Consider the following 19,362-nt stretch of genomic DNA (forward strand, 5'->3'; position numbering starts at 1 on the left):
CCTTTAAATAAAGACGGGTGGTAGAAAAGACATCCATCAATCTCAGTGAGCACGACAGCCATATCCATAATAATTTCATAATTACTATATAAAAATTGTGCTGGAATTGGAAAACTGGTACCTTACCCTGAGGTCCCCTCCCCAAAAGTAGCCCTGACTCTAAGGGGACATTCCAAAGTTAACTACTATCCCGGATTGGCTACCAGATCTTAGTAAATCTCCCCTAAGTATTGTCTTTGTTCCAATGCTAATTTTTAGATGATATACCCAAAGCAGTTGTTATTAACAGAGAAGGCCTCTTTCACTGGCACGGAAGAGGTCTCCTAAACATTGCTGGAACCTACAGAATATGTGTACAGTATGAAAGTCTTCCAAATCCAAATGTTTGCACAGTAAATTCCTGACACATCCGAAAAACAAGGGGATATCTACAGTATCTTTGGCGCCCCACCGCAAACTGTGAAAATAACACATACCTATTTATTGATGCTTTCGAAATGAATGCGGTATTGTAACAGTTTTGACGCCCGTCTGTTTGTTTGGTATGTTTTACAGTTCCTTCGTTTCCAGGAGTAACTTTGGAGCGAATGAGTAAATAGATCCCAATGATAAATTAGAAACAACCCCCTGTAGTGTTCCTACTGTAGTTTGTTGGTTATGCTCTGATCAAAACAGTCTTGGGGGTGAAAGCTGCACTCCGGGGGACCCTATATGTCTTCGTCTTTTTAATAGGTTTGAAGCACGCGGTCTCCGCAGCTGAACCGCGTTGATGTCAGCTCCGGAAGGGATGACATCATGGCTTCCTATTCACCCACAGGACGAAAGACATTTAAGCCTCCATTATGTTAGCCCAAACTAACGCAGTCAGAGCGCTTACCAGCACACCCCTCCCGAGGTAAGTATCTCGGGAAGCAGGGGGCACAAGGAGCTGAAATGAACACGGCACAGCTCTGGAGACCCCCTAGAAGTGTTCCCCAGGAGAGCTCCTCTAACAGATTGAAATAATCATTGTCCTATAATTTGTCATCATTTTTCACGTGCACACAGCATTGTAAAGAGTCTCATTGTGAAGCTGTGAAGACTGCTGTACAAACACAAGTTTCTGGAGCACTATTTTACCTCTTCGCTGGCTCACAAGGTACAGTAGCAATGTATCAATTAGCAATTAGAGGTTCCATTGTTAGGCAACTTCAAAAGCACGAGCTGCCCACGACTGCCAGCTCCTTCCTTTACCATGTATGGTAACGTGTCTGCAATTGTAGACGGAAATAATTTGGTCCAGTCCTGCAATTTATCTTAGACGTCATATATTGTGCTAGTTCCCTTTTTTATTACAATGGACATTGCATTCTTTCCAGTTGGAAGCACAGAGGCACCATTAGTGCCTTATTCTTACTCCATTGATTTGGGTTGATTGGATTTGCATTATTCGGCTGGCGGATGGGACGGTACGTTCCCTTGTGAAAAAGTGGTTAAGCGCCACGTTATACAGCAAAACTGGAAAGTGTTCATTGTTACGGTTAGGAGCAGGCTATATTTCTCAGTTGTGTTGCAGTTATGTACGGTGGGTAGTGTAGAATGTGTAGAATTGGTCATTTCTGCTCTGAAAGACAGGGACTTGAACTTAATCATGGCACCTGAGTTTTAGAGAAATGAAGGGACTCTTGCACTTTAATCTGATAATAAATGTATAATGTTTATAAATTCATAGGGGCAGATTCATTAAGCTCCAATCATGGGAGTCAATGGCAGTACATGCCAGATCGGGGTGTGAAACTCGGCATCAGAGACTGAAGAATCAGCCCCAGAGTGCACAACACACACACACACAACACACACAACACACAGCAATAATAATTGTTTGTTCTTGTATAGCTGTGCCGAGGAGCTTACAATCTATGTAATTTGGTGCCTGAGGCACAGGGAGATAAAGTGACTTGCCCAAGGTCACAAGGAGCCGACACCGGGAATTGAACCAGGTTCCCCTGCATCAAATTCAGTGCCAGTCACTCACTGAGCTGCTCCTTCTCCCTACAGACATATATTGTGACAGAGTCACTGTCTGTGTAGGCTAGAGTGAGGTGCAGTATGTGTTCTTTCCAGCATACAGGTGGCTAAACTCCGTTGGAGAAGCTAGCCGCAGGTGAAGCTAATTAAGGCAGACTGAACTCCTGACTGAAAAGGGGTTTAGAAAAGCAGTCAGCAGCCCGCCAGAAGAGAGACTTTCCCCAACCAAGAAGGACACTGGTTGATACGGTTCCCCAGGCCTCCTGAGACCGCCTGGGATCCAAACACAGGAACAGAATCTCCATGAGAGCGAACAAGCCTGCTGGGCGCAGGGCTTGTACGCAAGGAACCAGCATTCCAACCCTGCCGAGGGAGCATAGCTGGCCTATCTGCAAGGTGCCGCAGTAGCCAGAGGGATTGCCTGGAGCTTCCTTGGATCAATTCCCTGCCCCACAGCAAAGGGCAATGTATTATTTGTACTGTATTCTACAGCCTGTAGTATTTGGGACTGGAACTGGCCTAGCCAGCCAGTTAGACTATCTTGTGTAGTTAACCTCCCTATTGTGGAGTAGGCTTTTATTTTATGGTTTATGTTTGCCATAAAGGGACACCGCACATAACGTGTGGAAAATAAAACCCTGAAGGCTTGTTAAAGCCTTAAATATACCGTTTGCACTCTTTTCTGACGCTACTTCGAGTCCACCCTGCCACAAATATATATACACACATACAAAACAAGAATAAGAAGCGTGCTCCATATTGTGTAAAATCATAATACACTTTAATACCACAACTTCAGACAAATGCTCACTTACACGATTAAAAAAGAAAATCAGCATATAAACAAAACTTTGCATGCTACAAGGCATCCCGAATCAGTGCGAGAATAGATCCAATGGATCCCAGAGGGAAGAGGCAATGGGAAAATCTGCATTGAGGCTGTAGAAATGCCTCTTGCTTCATTTTTCGGCCAAATAGTATCCTCTTTCTAAATGTTCTCCTCGTGGCTCTCCTCAGAGCCAATGTGCTGACGTCACTAATATCGTGATGACCGGAAACCCAACGCATTTCATCCCTTTCTGAATAACCAGCAGTGGGGGAAGTATATATATATATTTTTGTTTACTATTATAAAGCTTTTTTTAACGCTTCAAATTGCTATTGAGATGCTTTTTCTTAGGGTGCATGGTCTCCCAGTTGCAAAACTGGGGCAAAAAAAAAATACCAGGTTTATCAAAATGAAAAAGCACATTTTTCTTTTGTCTCTAATAAAACTAGTCCAATTTTTGTAAGACTTGTTACTCCAGGTTTGCAGCTGGTAGAAATAGACAAACAAACCCCTTAATGTCCATGTATTTAGGTACGTTCCACCTATATTGTGCCCTCTGCATTACTGTACCTTGCTATCCGAAGAGAGGCAAAGAACGCTTTAGAAAGTTAGAGAGACGTTAGAGAGTCACAGAGAAGTAACTGGTGACGTACGTTCCTGCCGAGATTTGCTTTGCCGCAGTCTTAAGCAAACTTTCCAAAAGTTTGAAAAATTTGACAAAGTCCAAAATTGTTCAAAATTCACTCTATCGCTTTTTTATTGTGGCAAAATGCAGTAGCTGACCTTGACTTCGTTTAAAAAAGAAAGGTTAATCAACTTTCAAAAGCGCAAGTAATCGAAATAAAATTAAACACGCGATGCCCATTGACTTTTCAGCATTATACAAACTTGTTCCGAATGTTTGGGTCAAAGCAAACTTTTTCTACGAACTATAAAGGGTGACATTCACAAATGTCACTTAGGCGTGTGCAAAAAGTAGCTGTGTCACACATATTATAATAAGACACCTCAAATGTGGCATCTGTTCGTCCTTTTTTCTTAGAATTAAAAAATTCCTTGCCAACAATTTGATCTTAATGATTAACACTTCTCGTACATTGACTCAACTCAGACAGGAAGACAAAGTAACTGGGCTTTGCGTGAAAATCTACTTTATAGGTCTTAGGGCTGGGACCCGCTGCGCCCGGCGGCGCGGGCGGCTGTACGGGCGTTCCCCATCAGCAGGGGTATCCTCCCGAGCCGGTCCCGGTCCCCCCTGGCTGCACAGCTCGCTACACGCTGTGACGCGTCAGCCGGCAGGGGATACAAGAGAATTGTAATCCCTAGCTTCGACGCGTTACGTGGTGTGGCTGTGAGCCAATGAGGCGGGGAGGCTTCGGGAGGAGGAGAGGCTTCGGGGAGTGGGGAGGAGTGTGGAGTGCCTGCCTCTGTCTGTGTGTGTGTGTGTGTGTGTGTGTGAGAGAGAGTGCCTGCGTGTGTGTATGAGTGCCTGCGTGTGTGTGTGTTGCTTGTGATTACTTCAATCAGCAGCTCCAGCCCGAGCCCGTGGAGGGAGGGAGGGGGGGGGAGAGTAGCGGGTCCCTCCGCTCAAGCCACGCCCCCCCTCCCGCTCAAGCCGCCCACCTCCCACTCCCTACAGACCGCATATCGCGGTCTGTGTATGTCAGCGCCCCGCCTGTCTGCAGTGCGGGAGCGCTGACAGAGGGAGCGGGGCCTTAGCCTTAGGCTGAGTCCATAGAGACTTCAGTCGTTCGGAGGCGCACGGAGGCTGAGGGAAAGCGGGTGCTTTCCCTGCGCGCCGTCCGGGGGCATGTCGGGGGGCGAGCCAGTGACGTCACGGAGCTGGTTCGCCCTCATTGGGCGAACCGCTCACGTGACCGGCCCTGTGCTCCCGTGAGAGCTTAAACTAAAAAAAAAATTGCCGGCTACGCTTCCGCACGCCTGCGGAAGTGTGCGCGAGCCCCTGCTAAAGCCGCTCTCATTGCGGCTGCAGAGGCTCACTGACAAGCATCAGCGCGGTTCAGCGGATAAGCGCTGACCATGGACTCAGCCTTACTGAGTCTACAAGAGATATTCAATCGATTTTCTTCCTTTGTTGCATCTTACTGTACATTTATATATATTTTAAGAATATACACTGTATACCATCTATTTGTACACACTTCCAAAAAATCACCTTGTTACAGTTGAAAAATTGACATTTGCCTCAATTATCAATTTTTTTTTAACAAAGACTCATGGTTATGATATTTTTAAAGACCATTTAAAGTCTCAATATATTACATTGGTGTCTACGTAGGTGTTTCCTTCAAGTATATTGTGATAATCCAATTGAAGAACAGACCTGTCACATTTCAAAAGCTCTGTACCCTATAACTCTATCTACAATGAGCTCCCGTAATGGCCAACGAAAAGGTATCCCACGCTGTAATTAATGTACATCTCCACAGGACAAATTATGGCCAGCAGGACTGTGAACTACTCGGATTATCAAACGCCTCTTCACATCATTCTCACATGACTGCCCATTCATTTTATTGCCACCCCAGTATGTGTTGCTTGGTGGGACAGGATCACTGGAGCCAAAGATGCAAAAGGAATGTAGCCACACCAGATTCCCTAACACTGACCACATTCCCCCAGGCTTCACGAGAACTCGTCATCTCAGAGTCACATGCCCTTGCAAATGTAGCTGTGTGTCGAGAACGTTATGGGTGTTTGCCGACCAAGTTTGAGAGTATCAATGTGATCGCTACAGGTGAACCCGCCTCGTGTTCGCAAACATTCGCCAACATGAAAACATGGCAACATTTCACATATCGGTCTTGGATCTTAATCTGTTTGCACAGAGGCCGTTAAATGTAAACGGTCAATCTGTGCAGGTTTGCGGTCGCCTGTTCTTTGTTTTGTACACATGGGTGTTATCCCAAAGGAGTTAAGAGGTTATTCTAAGGAACTCTGTGAATTTCACCTCCCACCAAATTCCTCTCAATGTTGCTAACTAGTTTCCATCATTGTAAGCACGGGAAAGTATTCTGGGCGGTTCACCCCAGCAATAAAATACAAATGGAGTACTTGTAGGAATAATAGATATATTTATTGTAAAAGGGATATAAATTGCCCTTTTCCCCTCTGAATTGACCCTTTCTTGGTGTTGATTTTCAAGTTTGATGCCTTTGCAATATCTGTGCATTGAAAATATAGCCAGCCTCGTTGTTCCAAGTGAGAATACAACATACAGTATCCCATTATAGAGTTTCCATCGAATTTAATGGCAGTGTTGGTGCAGATGAATATCGAACATATCCCACTATATCCCACCAGAGGGAACAATGAAGCCTTCAACATCTGGACTGTATAAAGAACTATAAAGAGTCCAATTAAAAAGGACAGTATCCTAACAACCTGCAACAACCCTGTAATGCGATATGTTGTATCCCTTTTGAACAATTTGCTCCTTGAAATGGTGCAACAATTTTCCACCCGAGGTTGTTGAGCAGGGGGTGTCTGCTTCCCCACTGTTGGTGACCCTGTGCCCCCCCCCCCTCCCCTCTCAGTCTCACTACCATCTCTCTCACGCTCCCCTCTCCCTCTTACACTTCCCCTCTCTCTCTGCCCCTCACTCTCCCATTTTCTCTACTCTCCACCCTTTCTCTGACTCACGCTCATCCCAACTTTTTCCCCATCTCCCCTTTTCTCTCTCTTCCACCCTTCTTACTCTGCTCCCCTCTCGTACACCTATTCTCTCTCACTTTCCCACCCACTCCTCTCTTTGCTCCCCATCTGCTACTCTTCCTCTACACCCCCCCCCCCCCCCCACCCAGGCCCTACCTGTGGAGTGGGGGGAACAGGGTCTGTCTGGTCAGCAGAGCAGCGCTTACCCAGGCGCTTCTATTATGCCAATGTTATTTTATTGTGTATTTCTTTTGTTTCACAAACAAATGGGAAAACGTGCTATTAGCCGTTTTTGGCTACTAGTGCCTTTGCCAATTTGTGTGCTTTGATGGTGGAGTAGTGGCCCAAGGGAGGTGTGTTAGGCCTCCCGGGTGGGTAGCGAGGAAGGAGGGTTAACCCCTGAATTACCATAGCGGTTAATAACCGCTAAGGTGATTAAAGAGTTAGTGGCCAGTAGTTAGTTTTTTAAAATTTAATGTTGCTTCCCATGGAGGATGAGGAGGACGTGGAAAATGGTGATGAGGCCAAATACCACCTTCATGCACCCCTCTACCCCCCAATAAACTGGGCACTGGTATTTTCATTACCTTAGCAGTTAGCCGCTAAGGTAATGAAGCTGCGTGTTTCTTCTAAGTCACAGCGTGGGATCTCATCCCGCCACCCATGAGGTGGCGAGGTGAGTACCTGTGAGTTGCTTGCGAGTTGCAGCTGTGATGTGAATATCGAAGCTACCTGAATAGCGAGATATCTCCAAAGATTAGAGTTTGAGCATTTTTTGGGGGCGCTCCCGCACGGTTTGTCTGAGCAGGAGCGCTACCACTTGGGGAGAAGCACCTCTAGAGCGAGCTTGACATGTTATCAAAGCCTTCTGAATAGCTACCCATGCCAACCCGATCGAGAGGTGCTCAAAATGCTCGATGAGTTAGTTATTGAAGCTAATACAATAGGCTCCATAATCTTAAATGTTTTCTTCTTCATTCTTTTTTTGCACCTGTGAAGTGCTTTGAGTCCCATTGGGAGAAAACGCTATATAAATAAAGTTATTATTAGTATTATTATGGCACTGCTCAGCCTTCCGGCTGGCTTACGGCAGACGTGCAGTTGTAACTGTATAGATTGTTTGCTTTCTGTGAGTCAACGTGTTTTCTTTGCCACTTCACTGCAGGATGTCATTCTGATCGACTGTGACACTTTTTATCTCGAAGTCAAAATCACTTGTCAGGACAATCGTACAGCAAATTGAAAAACCTCACCCATGCTTCTCCTCCAAGCTCCACAGGCAGATGAACTGTATGTAAAAACTGATAGTTTTGCCCTCGCTGGCAATTAAAAATGAAAGTGGAAGATGGTCTTTTGTATTTCAAAACAGTTATTTCCCAGTGAAAGCCGGCTGTGTCTAAATATACTGTATTTACTGACCCACACTGACCTATGTAGCACCTCTCAGATCATTTGAGTTGTGTGCAATTGAATTCTTTCATGCGTGAAATCAAAACACACACTTCTGCTTTGCATGTGAATAACCTTTTGTTCAAAGTCAATACATTCGCTCCTGATCTGACTTATTAAAGTCGCATACAGATTTCATGAATGAGCTAATACAGAATTTGTTGTTTGTTTTTAAAGCAGATATTTCTCCTGCTTAACCAGGTAAGTGGCTAATTAAGTAACAGGCCTATTAGTTGAGATCAGTTGAAAACCACAAGCTGTAGAACCATAAAAGTGGCAGCCATTAAATGTTTCAAGTCCGCTCAGTAAACGCAATGGTTCACGGTGTGGTGGTTAATATCCCCAAAGGTAGCCGTGCTTAGTTGGCTACATATAATAATAAAGATGTATGTACTGTAGCGCTGTTATCTTAAGCAACACATCAATAGCATTGCATAATTGGAAAAATAGTCAAACAATCCATGTAGTATAACTAGCCAGTTTGAGTTTGTGTTGTTAATAAAGAGTGGATGGATTTTTTTTTCATTCTTTTAACTGAGAAGAAGTTTTACATGATGGATATCCTCAAGTATTGTATTGTGTTGTATGTCTTTATTTATATAGCGCCAAAAGTGTACTCAGCGCTTCACAATGAATACAGTACAGGGAATTATTATTATACAATAAGTGCAGCAAAATCAGACAATAGGAAAGGAAATCCCTGCCCCGAAGAGCTTACACTCTAAGAGGTTTAATGGGAAACTTACACAGAGACAGCAAGTGAGGGAGTAAGGGCTGTAAGTAAGTAAGTAGGGATGGCTGCTAAGTTCAAGGTACACAAGAGAAATGTGACTTCTACCTCGCAAGTTTCCCCTAGCTAGACTTCCAATTGGACCCTAGAAAGAGCTTGGTCTGGGTGTAAGGATCTGCACACAGGGACTGAATCGTTCTATTCAGATCCTCAGTAAACAGCTATACTGACTGCATCACCTGACTTCCCACAGCCTATAAAAAGGCACCTGTCCTCCACTACCCTGGAGGCAGGTTCTCTGCGTCACTGCTGCTTGGAAGCTCCCAGACTTGCTGTTGGTATCGATTCCAGATAGTCTACTTACTCTGCTGCTTGATCTACCACCCAGCTGTTTGCTACCTGCCCTGATTTTAGATTGCCTGGCTACCCCTTCTACCTGATCTCTCCTCTGGCCATCGCAGTTCCGGCTCCTGGCTCCAACCAACTGTGACAACCCCAGGTGAATCTACACTGCAGACTCCGTATGGATTTCCCCCTGGAATCCTTACACTGGGCCAGGTTGGGAGGAGGACCATGGCATAAACACTGGGCCCTAGTATACCACTCGTTGAGAAAAGTAAGAGATTGGAAGAAGTCATAAACTATGATCGGTAATGATTCACTTTATATCTACAAACAAAAATTTTACTCCATTCATTAGATGCAAACAATATAATGTTATACAAGTGTTGCTTTAACTGTTGCGATCCCAAAACCTTTATGATACGGCATCCCCAATATTGTATTTCTAATCAAAAGTAGACATACGTTTAAAGATATGTTCCAATATTTGGCAGATGTATAAGAAGGTGGACATGGAGTGCATGAGACCATGGAGATTAGTCTATGGAACCTAGGAAATAATGGGGCAGATTCATCAAGTGCCAGTATGGGATAGCGCACCCGATCCGGCATTTACTCCCATTCAAGTAGTGAAAAGACAAGCGCAATGTATTTTTAGTTTAAAAACAAAAAAAATCAATGGATTGAAAGTCACAATAGCCCCCAATATTCACTCACATCTGAGCTCAGGGGAATGCATAACAGTCAAGAATACACTTCGGCAAGGCTTTGATCGTGTAGTCACAACTTCACTTTCTCTCGGTCCCAAGTACATCTGCCATCTGCATGCTGGTTGCCACCCATCCAGCTCCTCCTTAGATCACTTTCGCCTCAATATCTGTCCAACATCACAGTGTAGTGATTGCACAGTGCCACCAAGTGTCCCTACGCGTTTTGCTGTTCACAGCTTCATCAGGGGTATTACAGCTGGACCAGGGGGGGGAGGGTAACCCATACCAGTGCTTGATGAGTCTGCTCCAATGTGTCTACTTTTGCACCATTTAGGGCATACATCATTATATATTTTGTCTTCCTCATGAAGCGACACATTTCAGTAGCTTGTTAATCAGATTTGAAGCATAAGGCTGCGGTCCCAGTAACTGCCACAGCGCACAGCTCGGCGCGCGCTGTGCGTGTAAGCACCGCCCCTCAATGGGGAAGGGCTCAGTACGCACCTTCATGCAGAAGGTGCAGCCGTACTGCAAGATTTTTTAAACGCAATGAAATTGAGTTTATTCCTTGCGACGGAGGCGTGGCCACGCCCCCACCGGCGGTTCACCCAATGAGGGCGAACCAGCCGCGTGACGTAATGGCCACGCCCCCGCAAATCCCCGACCACGCCCCCCTCCCGTCGCAAGCTTCCCTCTCTCCTGGAGACCGCAGATCGCGGTTAGCGCTGTGCCCGCGCCGCACCCCCCGCCGGGCGCGCGTGTCACAGACATGACTGGGACCGCAGCCTAAGAGTGTTCTCTGTTCTGGTAGATTTGTACTACTAAAGAAACTCAGAATAATTATAGACTCATATCACATACCTTGGGATAGTTAACAACTCCTCATATTGATAATTCCAGAATCACGGACTAATGAGAAACTTTACCCAAATCACCCCTAATTAATGTCGTGAAAACCTGGGGAATACACATTTACCAATGTGTCATCTTCGATTCATTTAAATGGAAGTCGATGTATAATTAACTGATTTTAATCCCACTTTTCGCTATATTGAATGGGTGCAAATTATTCTGGGAGTATAATGAGAAACAGTTAGAGAGCTGTTATCAGAAGTGTTTTTTAATAGGGAAAAAGAAGCTGGAAACCTAATTGATTTTTTTACATTTATATCTAAATGACAATTAATAACTTGGCTTTAACTAAAGAAATGTGCTTAAAGAGACATTTGGTCCATCTCTGTTAATATTCCAGCCCACTCCTAGTAATATATTTGTGTATGTGTTAATGTACATTTAAATAAATATGACAGTAAATATATTATCCTGGTACTTACATTATTCTAAATAAACCACAATCTTTATACGTATTTCTCACTTATGACAGGATATACAATGTTGTGGCAGTGTCTCATGTGAATACCATACATAAAGAAGGCAGATGTTGTAATGATATGATATGAGCACATTGCAATGTCATATAACACAGCTCACAGACAATTTAAGTGAGAAATTGCCCCCCGGCCTCATAAAATTGCAGCGTTTACTAAACTAGTCCACAATGTTATATGAAATATTTACATTACAAGGCGTCTTATAAACATTTGAAATCATAATCATATAGCCGTTGCTGTTTTTGTTTTTAAGTTTAGACACAGAGGTAAATGATGTTATGATTATGTATCCTTAATATAATGTGTGGATTAACCTTGAGAGGGATGGAGGTTAGGTACCGCCAGAGTATGTGGTACGTTTTGCTCCCAGCTATGCCAACATTTTTATGGATAGCTGGGAGCAAAAGTACCTGGGATCTATGGCACCAACCCATTCCCTTAGCCGGAGTCGTGTTTTGGAGGCGGTATATTGACGACATACAAATGGTGTGGAGAGGCGACCTGGATGTATTGGATTCCATTCAGTTGACAGTAGGAAAATACATTTTATGGATCTCCAATTAGAAATAACTGATGAAATGAGAATTAAAACCAGCACTTATATGAAAACTGTAGTCTGCAACAGCTACCTACATGCCAAAAGTAGCCACTGTAATGGCTGGGTAAAAAATATCACTTACTACCAAAGGGAACAGAAAACACTGTTACTCCATCTCAGATTTTCAGGAGCAAGCACAGATATTAAAAGATCGGTTCTTAGAGAGACACTACAACGAAACTCTGGCAGAATCAGCTATGTATAGGGCAAGAAAACTAGATAGGAACAAATTCATTAATAAAGAAAAAATACAAAAAGAAAATAATGATGTAACGTCAGATGGTATCTCATTTATAACAAAATAGAACTCTTTTTTTTGTGCTATTAGTAAGTACCTTTTGAAAACATCCTTAGTCACTCCTATGGACACTCTGAAGTAAGGTTAGGGTTAAAATACCCTGATTTTAAAGATACACCTGGTATACATCAAATTAACTAAGAGAGTGATCATAAGAAACAACCCTCAATCACCTCCACTATAAAAAGGAGGAGACTGCCATGAGTCCAACACCCCTGATGAAGTGAATGATTTCACGAAACGCGTAGGGCTGGCAGTGTCCCCTGAAGTCTGGTTGGTACCCCAATTCCTGAGGTGAAGTCTTGGTCCCTCCGGCTGTCTACAAATTGCTGTGGAGATCAAATTAATAGCAGGTGATTTCACAGCAGCGCCTGCCCCGGCTTCATCGACGGAGCATACTGCAGCAGACAAACACAAGGATCCGGATACCAAAGGACGTTACAGGACCCTCCGAGTGAGCGCCACACGTCCCCTTAAAAGTGTGACGGCTTTTATTGATGGACACCATGAGAGTGTCAAACCATATGCTTTTTATGTATTTTTTTAAAATCAAAACGGTACTTTTCTATAAGCGTTTTGTGTGCTCTCTTTTATATTACCGACAGAGTGACACCTGACCTCTGCCCCTTCCAAGTCACGTGATTGCCCCAGAGAGATCACATGATCCTGACTGACACCAAAAGAGGTGCTCCGCTTCTGTCTCAATCAGGCTGGCCGCTCCACCAGAGCGGTCAGTCCAATCACCCCCTACAGAATGAGCAGGTACCCAGGATGTACCTGGTATACGTCATTAGCGCACTGTAAACGTGAAGATGTTCCTTTCAATATCATGCACCTAACATACCCTGAACATGTGATGGACAGAATACGATGTCACACATTGGCCCATCTCAAGGTATTGCAGAGCCAAAAAGGTGTGAAGACATTTTTTTTTTTTTACGGAAGTCTCTTCTCTAACGACAACTGCATTAATTTGGAAGCACCGTGCTGTATGGTATTCTGTATGTATTGAAACCTCCTTCCATCAGCTGTCTCTGTGAACAGAACTTCCAAGTAACTTCCATCATGTAATCCAGTTGATGGACAGTGAACAGTGAACAATCTCTCGCCCCATGTGGTTTTATGTTGAGTGTTAATGGAACACTGACATGGCAATTTATACACGATACTCTTTGGAAGCATAAGTGGATATTTCCCTGTAGACCCTCAATTTACCAATCATACACCATGATGGATGGCTTGCTTTTTAAAAAGAGGTCCAGCGTGTGCCACCACTGTAAAGTGTTTTGAAACAAGAAAAATAAAATGTATTTTCTGCGATGGCTTTAGAGACTTATTTAAACCTTTTCCCCATTTTTTTTATTTTGTCAGGTTCCTCCTCTAGTGCAATAACACAAAATGATTTTTTTTTAAGGTTTATGCTACACTGTAATAAAAGAACAAAAGACTCCCTTTTCTTTGAGAGACGGACAGACACAAAGACACAGAGACTTTTCTCATTTTATTCGCAGTCGCCAGTTGTATATATATCCTCTAAAGCGTCCCTCCAAATAAGTTAGGGAGGCATGCCTCTGCTGAAAAAGGAGCACACCTGGGCGATATGCTAAATTTATGCAAATTATATTGAAATGAGAACAGGGCTTTAGCTAAAGGGAATGGAGAGCAAAAGACTTAGAAAAATGACTTTGGATGTGAAAAGAGAACTTTTTAAATGTGATAGTTCCAAATCCCACCCAATTAGGGGAGCGGCACTGTGTTCCTTTTCAATACCCCACTTAGTGATAGGGACGTGTCACCCAATGTGTATTTCCTCGGATGGTCACCACGGATGTCTGGGGGCCCTCGGGTGGTCCCCGCGGGTGTCTGTGGGCCTCCAGGGGGTCCCTGCGTGTCTCCATGGGCCTCCAGGTAGTCCCCACAGGGGTCCCCAGGTGGTCCTGCGGGTGTCTGGGGCTCCTCGGGTAGTCCTCGTGGGTGTCTGGGGGTTCTTGGGTGGTCCCCACGGGTGTCTAGGGGTCCTCGCTGGTGTCCGGGGGACCCCGCTGGCCTGCGGTACCAATCCTGTGCACGCATGTGCGTGCGCATTTGTGTGCATGTGTGTATATACATACAATGTGTTAATATATATATATATTTCCCTTTTACTGTTTGCTGCTGCATCAAATGGATAAAGCATATCAATCGAGTTAGTTAAACCTGATAGCCCCAGGTACTGTAGCGGAGTCACTTACTAATATATCAGGTCTGGCAGAGGTGGGTTTTTGTGCCACAGGGAATGTAAGTGCAATGACAGGTCAAAGATGCAGAATTGTTATCATCCCATCATGACGTGCATCAAGCAGCTTCCCTATCACCAGTGTTTTTCAACCGGGATCCCTAAAGGGTTCCGCAAGTTAGGCCCAGCAGGATGTCATGCCCAACTTCCTGTATTGGCCGCCTTGGCGAGCCCTCCTGCATCACCGGCTGGGCACTGACAAGAGGATGTTGTGAGTAAAAACAGGGGGAGGGAGTCATGTAAGTAAAAATGGGGGGACGGGCTATTGTGAGTAAAAATGGGGAGGGAGGGTAGATTGTTGGGGTTCTGCAGAATTTCACAATATATTATAGGGTTCCTAGACTAAGGGCGCGGGCATGGTAGAACAGTCCCCGCTGAGCCGCGCTAAGCAGATGAACTTACCCCCTTCATCTGTAATCAGCGCGGCTTTAGTATCCCCTTCCGCATGCGTGCGGACGCTCAGCAAATTGAAGGAGACAGCCAGATTTACAATTTCGGCGCTGAGGGGAGCGGAGGAGCGGTCACGTGACCGCAACCATCCAATGGGAACGAGGGACTAGCCCCGCCTCCCACCACGCCTTCACCCCGGCCCCAAATCGCGCTCACCGCCTCGCCTGCCAGGACGCAAAAAAGCACCAACTTGACCAGGCGAGGCAGAGCAGGAGCACGGCTCAGCGCAGCCCGAGGCACCATGCCCGCGGCCTAATAGACGGTTGGAAACCACTGTTCTAACCAGATGTAGCCGACGTTACTGCACTAGCTGGTGCGCTCTGCAGGTGAAATAGCACATTAGCCCCGCCCCTTTTGTGTGCCCGGCAGATTAAAAACAATGTCGAGTTGTGTGTGTCCCGCTGCAACGTTCCAACGGGAGTCAGTAAGTCTGCTACACCTGTATATAGTCTTCTACTACATTGCAGTATATTGTTTTACTAATCCCTTTACAACCACACGGTCCTGGACATTCCGCCACGACCGTTCCGCTACCAGAACAATTTGCCGCAGGGACTATTTGATTCCGCGGGTCATCTATCCGCTAACCCAGGAGTAGGGAACTCCAGTCCTCCAGCGCCACCAGCAGGTAAGATTTTCAGGATATCCCTTCTTCAGCACAGTCTTTGACTGTACCCTCGGTACTGAAGCAGGGATATCCTAAATCCCTGGCACTGGAGGACTGGAGTTGCCCAACCCTGCCCTAACCTCTTACCCTAAAAATCCTAACCTTAACCCCATACCCTAAAAACCTTAACCCCCTAATCCTGACACTAATGATCTACCAGAGGTCCGACACGGCCGGCGGCAAATTGACCGCGGCTAAAAGTCCCTTACCGCGACCAGAGGGGACCTGCAACACAAGGATCCGTATGTCCAACGCATCTTCTCTTAGCGTTAAACTACAGTATTGCCAAGACTCGTTTGAACTTTATTTGCGTTCCCCCTATATAGCAAATTGAAATGGCTGTTATTATGAACGGCGGTTATTATGCAGAGAAACATGCAAACGCATAAAATGTTCGGAACAGCAGGACACCACTGCAAGGCGACATAAAGGGATTTTAAGAAATTGGAGTAGCATTAATTATCATTTCAAGATGTAAGAATATTGAGCTGTGAGCAAATTGCATAATTATACGACTCCCTGCTGCTCCCTAGATGATACACAAAAATTTGAAATACTTCATTTGCCAACGAAATGCATAAATCTAACAGGTACACGCTGTATGCAACTCATTTTCACAGACATGTATTATTAGGGGAGATATTTAATGATCCCTGCAGGATCCACACAGCAGTGGTCAGTGCACGGAGATTGAACACACACCTCCATCAGGTTGCTCTGCTGTCTCTCCAGGCTCGATATGACACGGTCTTTCAGGGTCACCAAATAGAGAACTGGTACCACAATATTGATTTACTCAGGCTTCTGCCTGCTTTATTAGTCCCAGCAGTGGGACTGCAACACTTTAACGGAGATTCAAAAACAAATCCCTGTTCTACTGAGCACTAACTAAACAGCGAATTTCCTTTACTAAGGTTGGGCGGCTTATCTGCTTTCCAACGACATAACAAAGAGACTTCAAAGTAAGCATATAAGGATGAAGATTTTTCCCTGGCAGGGGGAAGGTTGTCCCCTTTCTGTCTGCTGGATGCAGCCCAGCCTCCAGGCTCTAGGAGAGAGGCAGAGACAGCAGAAAAGCAGCATTAAATACCTGCGTTCCCAATGAGCCGGGCAGGTGAGGGAACCCTAGAACAACAGCCAACTCTGGCCTGGATTGCCCATCCACCAATTTCAACACCTGTGAAGCCGGGGGTGGATCAGATTTACCCTGTGGCTTTATTTTCTGGCCTAAATAGGATAGAAAGTACCTAGTATCCTGGAACTCTTATATGGTATTAAACATCTATAAAAAAAAAAAGAGAGAAAATTGAAAACAAACAACTACTCAGAGATACTAAAAACAATACAAAGGGTTGAGCCAATGAACAATGAAGATAGAAGTGAAGCTGGTACAAGGACTTGCTAATAAACAAAAAAATCAAGGTGAGGGCAACCTTGACAAAGGCTGTTCTGCACAGCCGAAAACGTTGGATTTCTTGGCACAATACATTTTTCGTTTATTAGCAAGTCCGTGTGCCCGTTTCACTTCTATCTCCATTGTTGATCTCTCTGAGCCGGTGAACAGACAGAGTAAGGAAACAAATACAATCACAACAGAAACACAAAATAAAATCTCAATACCTAAACTACCAAAAAGCATTGCAATGACACAACATATAAACACACATTTAATAACCCACAAAAATAAATGGCCAAAGCCTGTGTGTGTGTGTGTATATATATATATATATATACTGTAGATCAGGGGGGTGCGAACTGGGGGGCGCGCCCCGAATTGAGGTATGTGTGGGGGGAGGGACGCAAGAACAGAGGAGAGCAGGCAGGGGGGCGCAGAAAGAAAAGTGTGCGCACCCCTGCTGTAGATAATGGGAAATAAAACATGGGTAATAGGTAAGTAGGTAACGGGAAATAGGTAATGGGTAATAGGTAAATAGGTAAGTCAGTAATGGAACTTTGTTGATCTGAGCCGTAAATGCTACTACAAATACTGTAGTATCAATAATAACAAAAAAAATGGACATTATAAAAATAATATTATTCATTTCCCCTCGTTTGGTATTTGAAATACATTCTTCTTCCTGTGCCCATATTCTGAATACTGGACCATAACAAGAGTCTTGCGCCTCTTTTCAGTATGCTGTTCCCGTGCTGGAGAACAACTTGCAGTACAGGAGAAATGCAGATTGCCTATTCATTATTAATAATGTCTACAGCTCCAAAAGTCACATCTGCTTGGTTATTGAGCTCCAACCATATTAACTATGTTTGGGAGCCAACGCTCAAGACTTAAAACCCTTTATTGTATGCCGAGGGCAAGTAAGGATTTTAAAGGAAACAAGAAGAACAACAGAAAGGGACAATGTATGTTTATTGCCTCCATGCTACATTATCTCTAAGGAAGACGAGCTATCTAATGGGGCAACATTGTGGCACATTCTTTGTGTAACAACATACTCTCAAATGTTGATGTAGTTACATACAAAAAACCTCTCCGGAGTTGTGCTGTCAAAAAATGTTTATAAAACCCACCAGGTTTTATAGGGCTTTAAGGATCCAACAGTGATAATGATGGCTCTTGGTAGACTTAATGTAATTGTTTCTCAGTAAAAAATAATCATAAGGTGTTCTAGTTATTGATTTCAAGGTTACGTTACCATTACATGGATCAGCAGATATGTACTGTAGCATCTATTGATGTGTTTGTGTTCGTGACTAAGCCTGTGGCTACTTTTTTTTTGGCGTGGAGATCATTATCTACCACTGTGATTGATACAGAACTCCATGTAAAATTAATAGGCTCCTTAGGGAAGACAGGAATCATGATACATTGCCCGATTGTGTCGTAGTAGTTTGGTGGGACAATATTTTATTATATTTATAAAAAAGTAATACATTGAGAGTTACCTCTCGTTTTCACGTATGTCCTGGGCACAGAGTTATAACAATACACGGTTACATTAAAAGAACAGGGTTATACAGTGAATTCACAGACATTTCATGGACAGATAGAGTTGGAAAATTGGGTACAAGGGATAAAGCGCTGGTGAGTTTCAGATTGAAATAGAGAAGCTTTAACATCACCAAACATCAGCGACCTGCAGCAAACGGCTCACACCCTTTGGTTGCCATTCGGCTGCTCTAAAGGCTGTCCGCCTTTGGTGCAACGCAGATGTACACTGGGGTGGTTGAGATTCAATGCAGCAATGAACACAAAGTTATTTGCCCTCTTGGCTCATTAACATCCCAGTGGGTGGGGTTGACGTTCCACAAAGTGCAAGCAAATGTTAACCCTTAGCACACTGGTCCTGTGCAGAGGGGAGCAGCCCTTGGGGAGCCCCATCAGGCAGTCCGCCTTTGGGGCAATGCAGATGTACAGTGGGGTGGTTGAGATTCAATGCAGCTGTGAATTTTTCCAGCCAGTATTGTATACTGTATCCCATTAATTATTTTTCTTGACCCATTCAGTGCCAAAGATACATTTTCTTTGCACTGTTATAAGCTGCTCAGCATCTGAAAGACCCATTTTAGTTTCTGCTTAATCCAGGGTTTTTCAACAGGGATGCCTAGAAACACTTGGGTTCGCCGGACATTACTAAAGCTATTAGAGAGGGTTGGGGTTCCTTACAATGTATCTGATCTCAGACGCGCTATTAGAGAGAGTTGGGGTTCCTTACAATGCATCTGATCTCAGACACACTATTAGAGAGGGTTGGGGTTCCTTACAATGCATCTGATCTCAGACGCGCTATTGGAAAAGGTTGGGGTTCCTTACAATGCATCTAATCTCAGACGCGCTATTAGAGAGGGTTGGGGTTCCTTACAATGTATCTTATCTCAGATGCGCTGTCAGGCCAGGTCCCCGCTGGCTACTGCAGCGCCCGCTGTGGCTGATGCTGCAGGGACCATAGCCGCCCCACATTGGGGCCAGGCCCGCTGCGAGG

At 44.5% G+C, this 19,362-nt stretch overlaps 1 protein-coding gene across 1 annotated transcript in view; it reads right to left on the reverse strand.

Moving 5' to 3' along the window:
- LOC142483769 (uncharacterized) overlaps nt 1-19,362 on the reverse strand; it is a 72,274-nt gene that overhangs the window by 25,307 nt on the left and 27,605 nt on the right. Inside the window, exon 7 of the mRNA XM_075583752.1 lies at nt 13,621-13,675. Within this exon, the coding sequence (XP_075439867.1) occupies nt 13,621-13,675 (55 nt within the window). The remainder of the gene's footprint in view (nt 1-13,620; nt 13,676-19,362) is intronic.

This window comes from Ascaphus truei, unplaced genomic scaffold, assembly GCF_040206685.1.
Source record: "Ascaphus truei isolate aAscTru1 unplaced genomic scaffold, aAscTru1.hap1 HAP1_SCAFFOLD_367, whole genome shotgun sequence".
Lineage (NCBI taxonomy): Eukaryota > Metazoa > Chordata > Amphibia > Anura > Ascaphidae > Ascaphus > Ascaphus truei.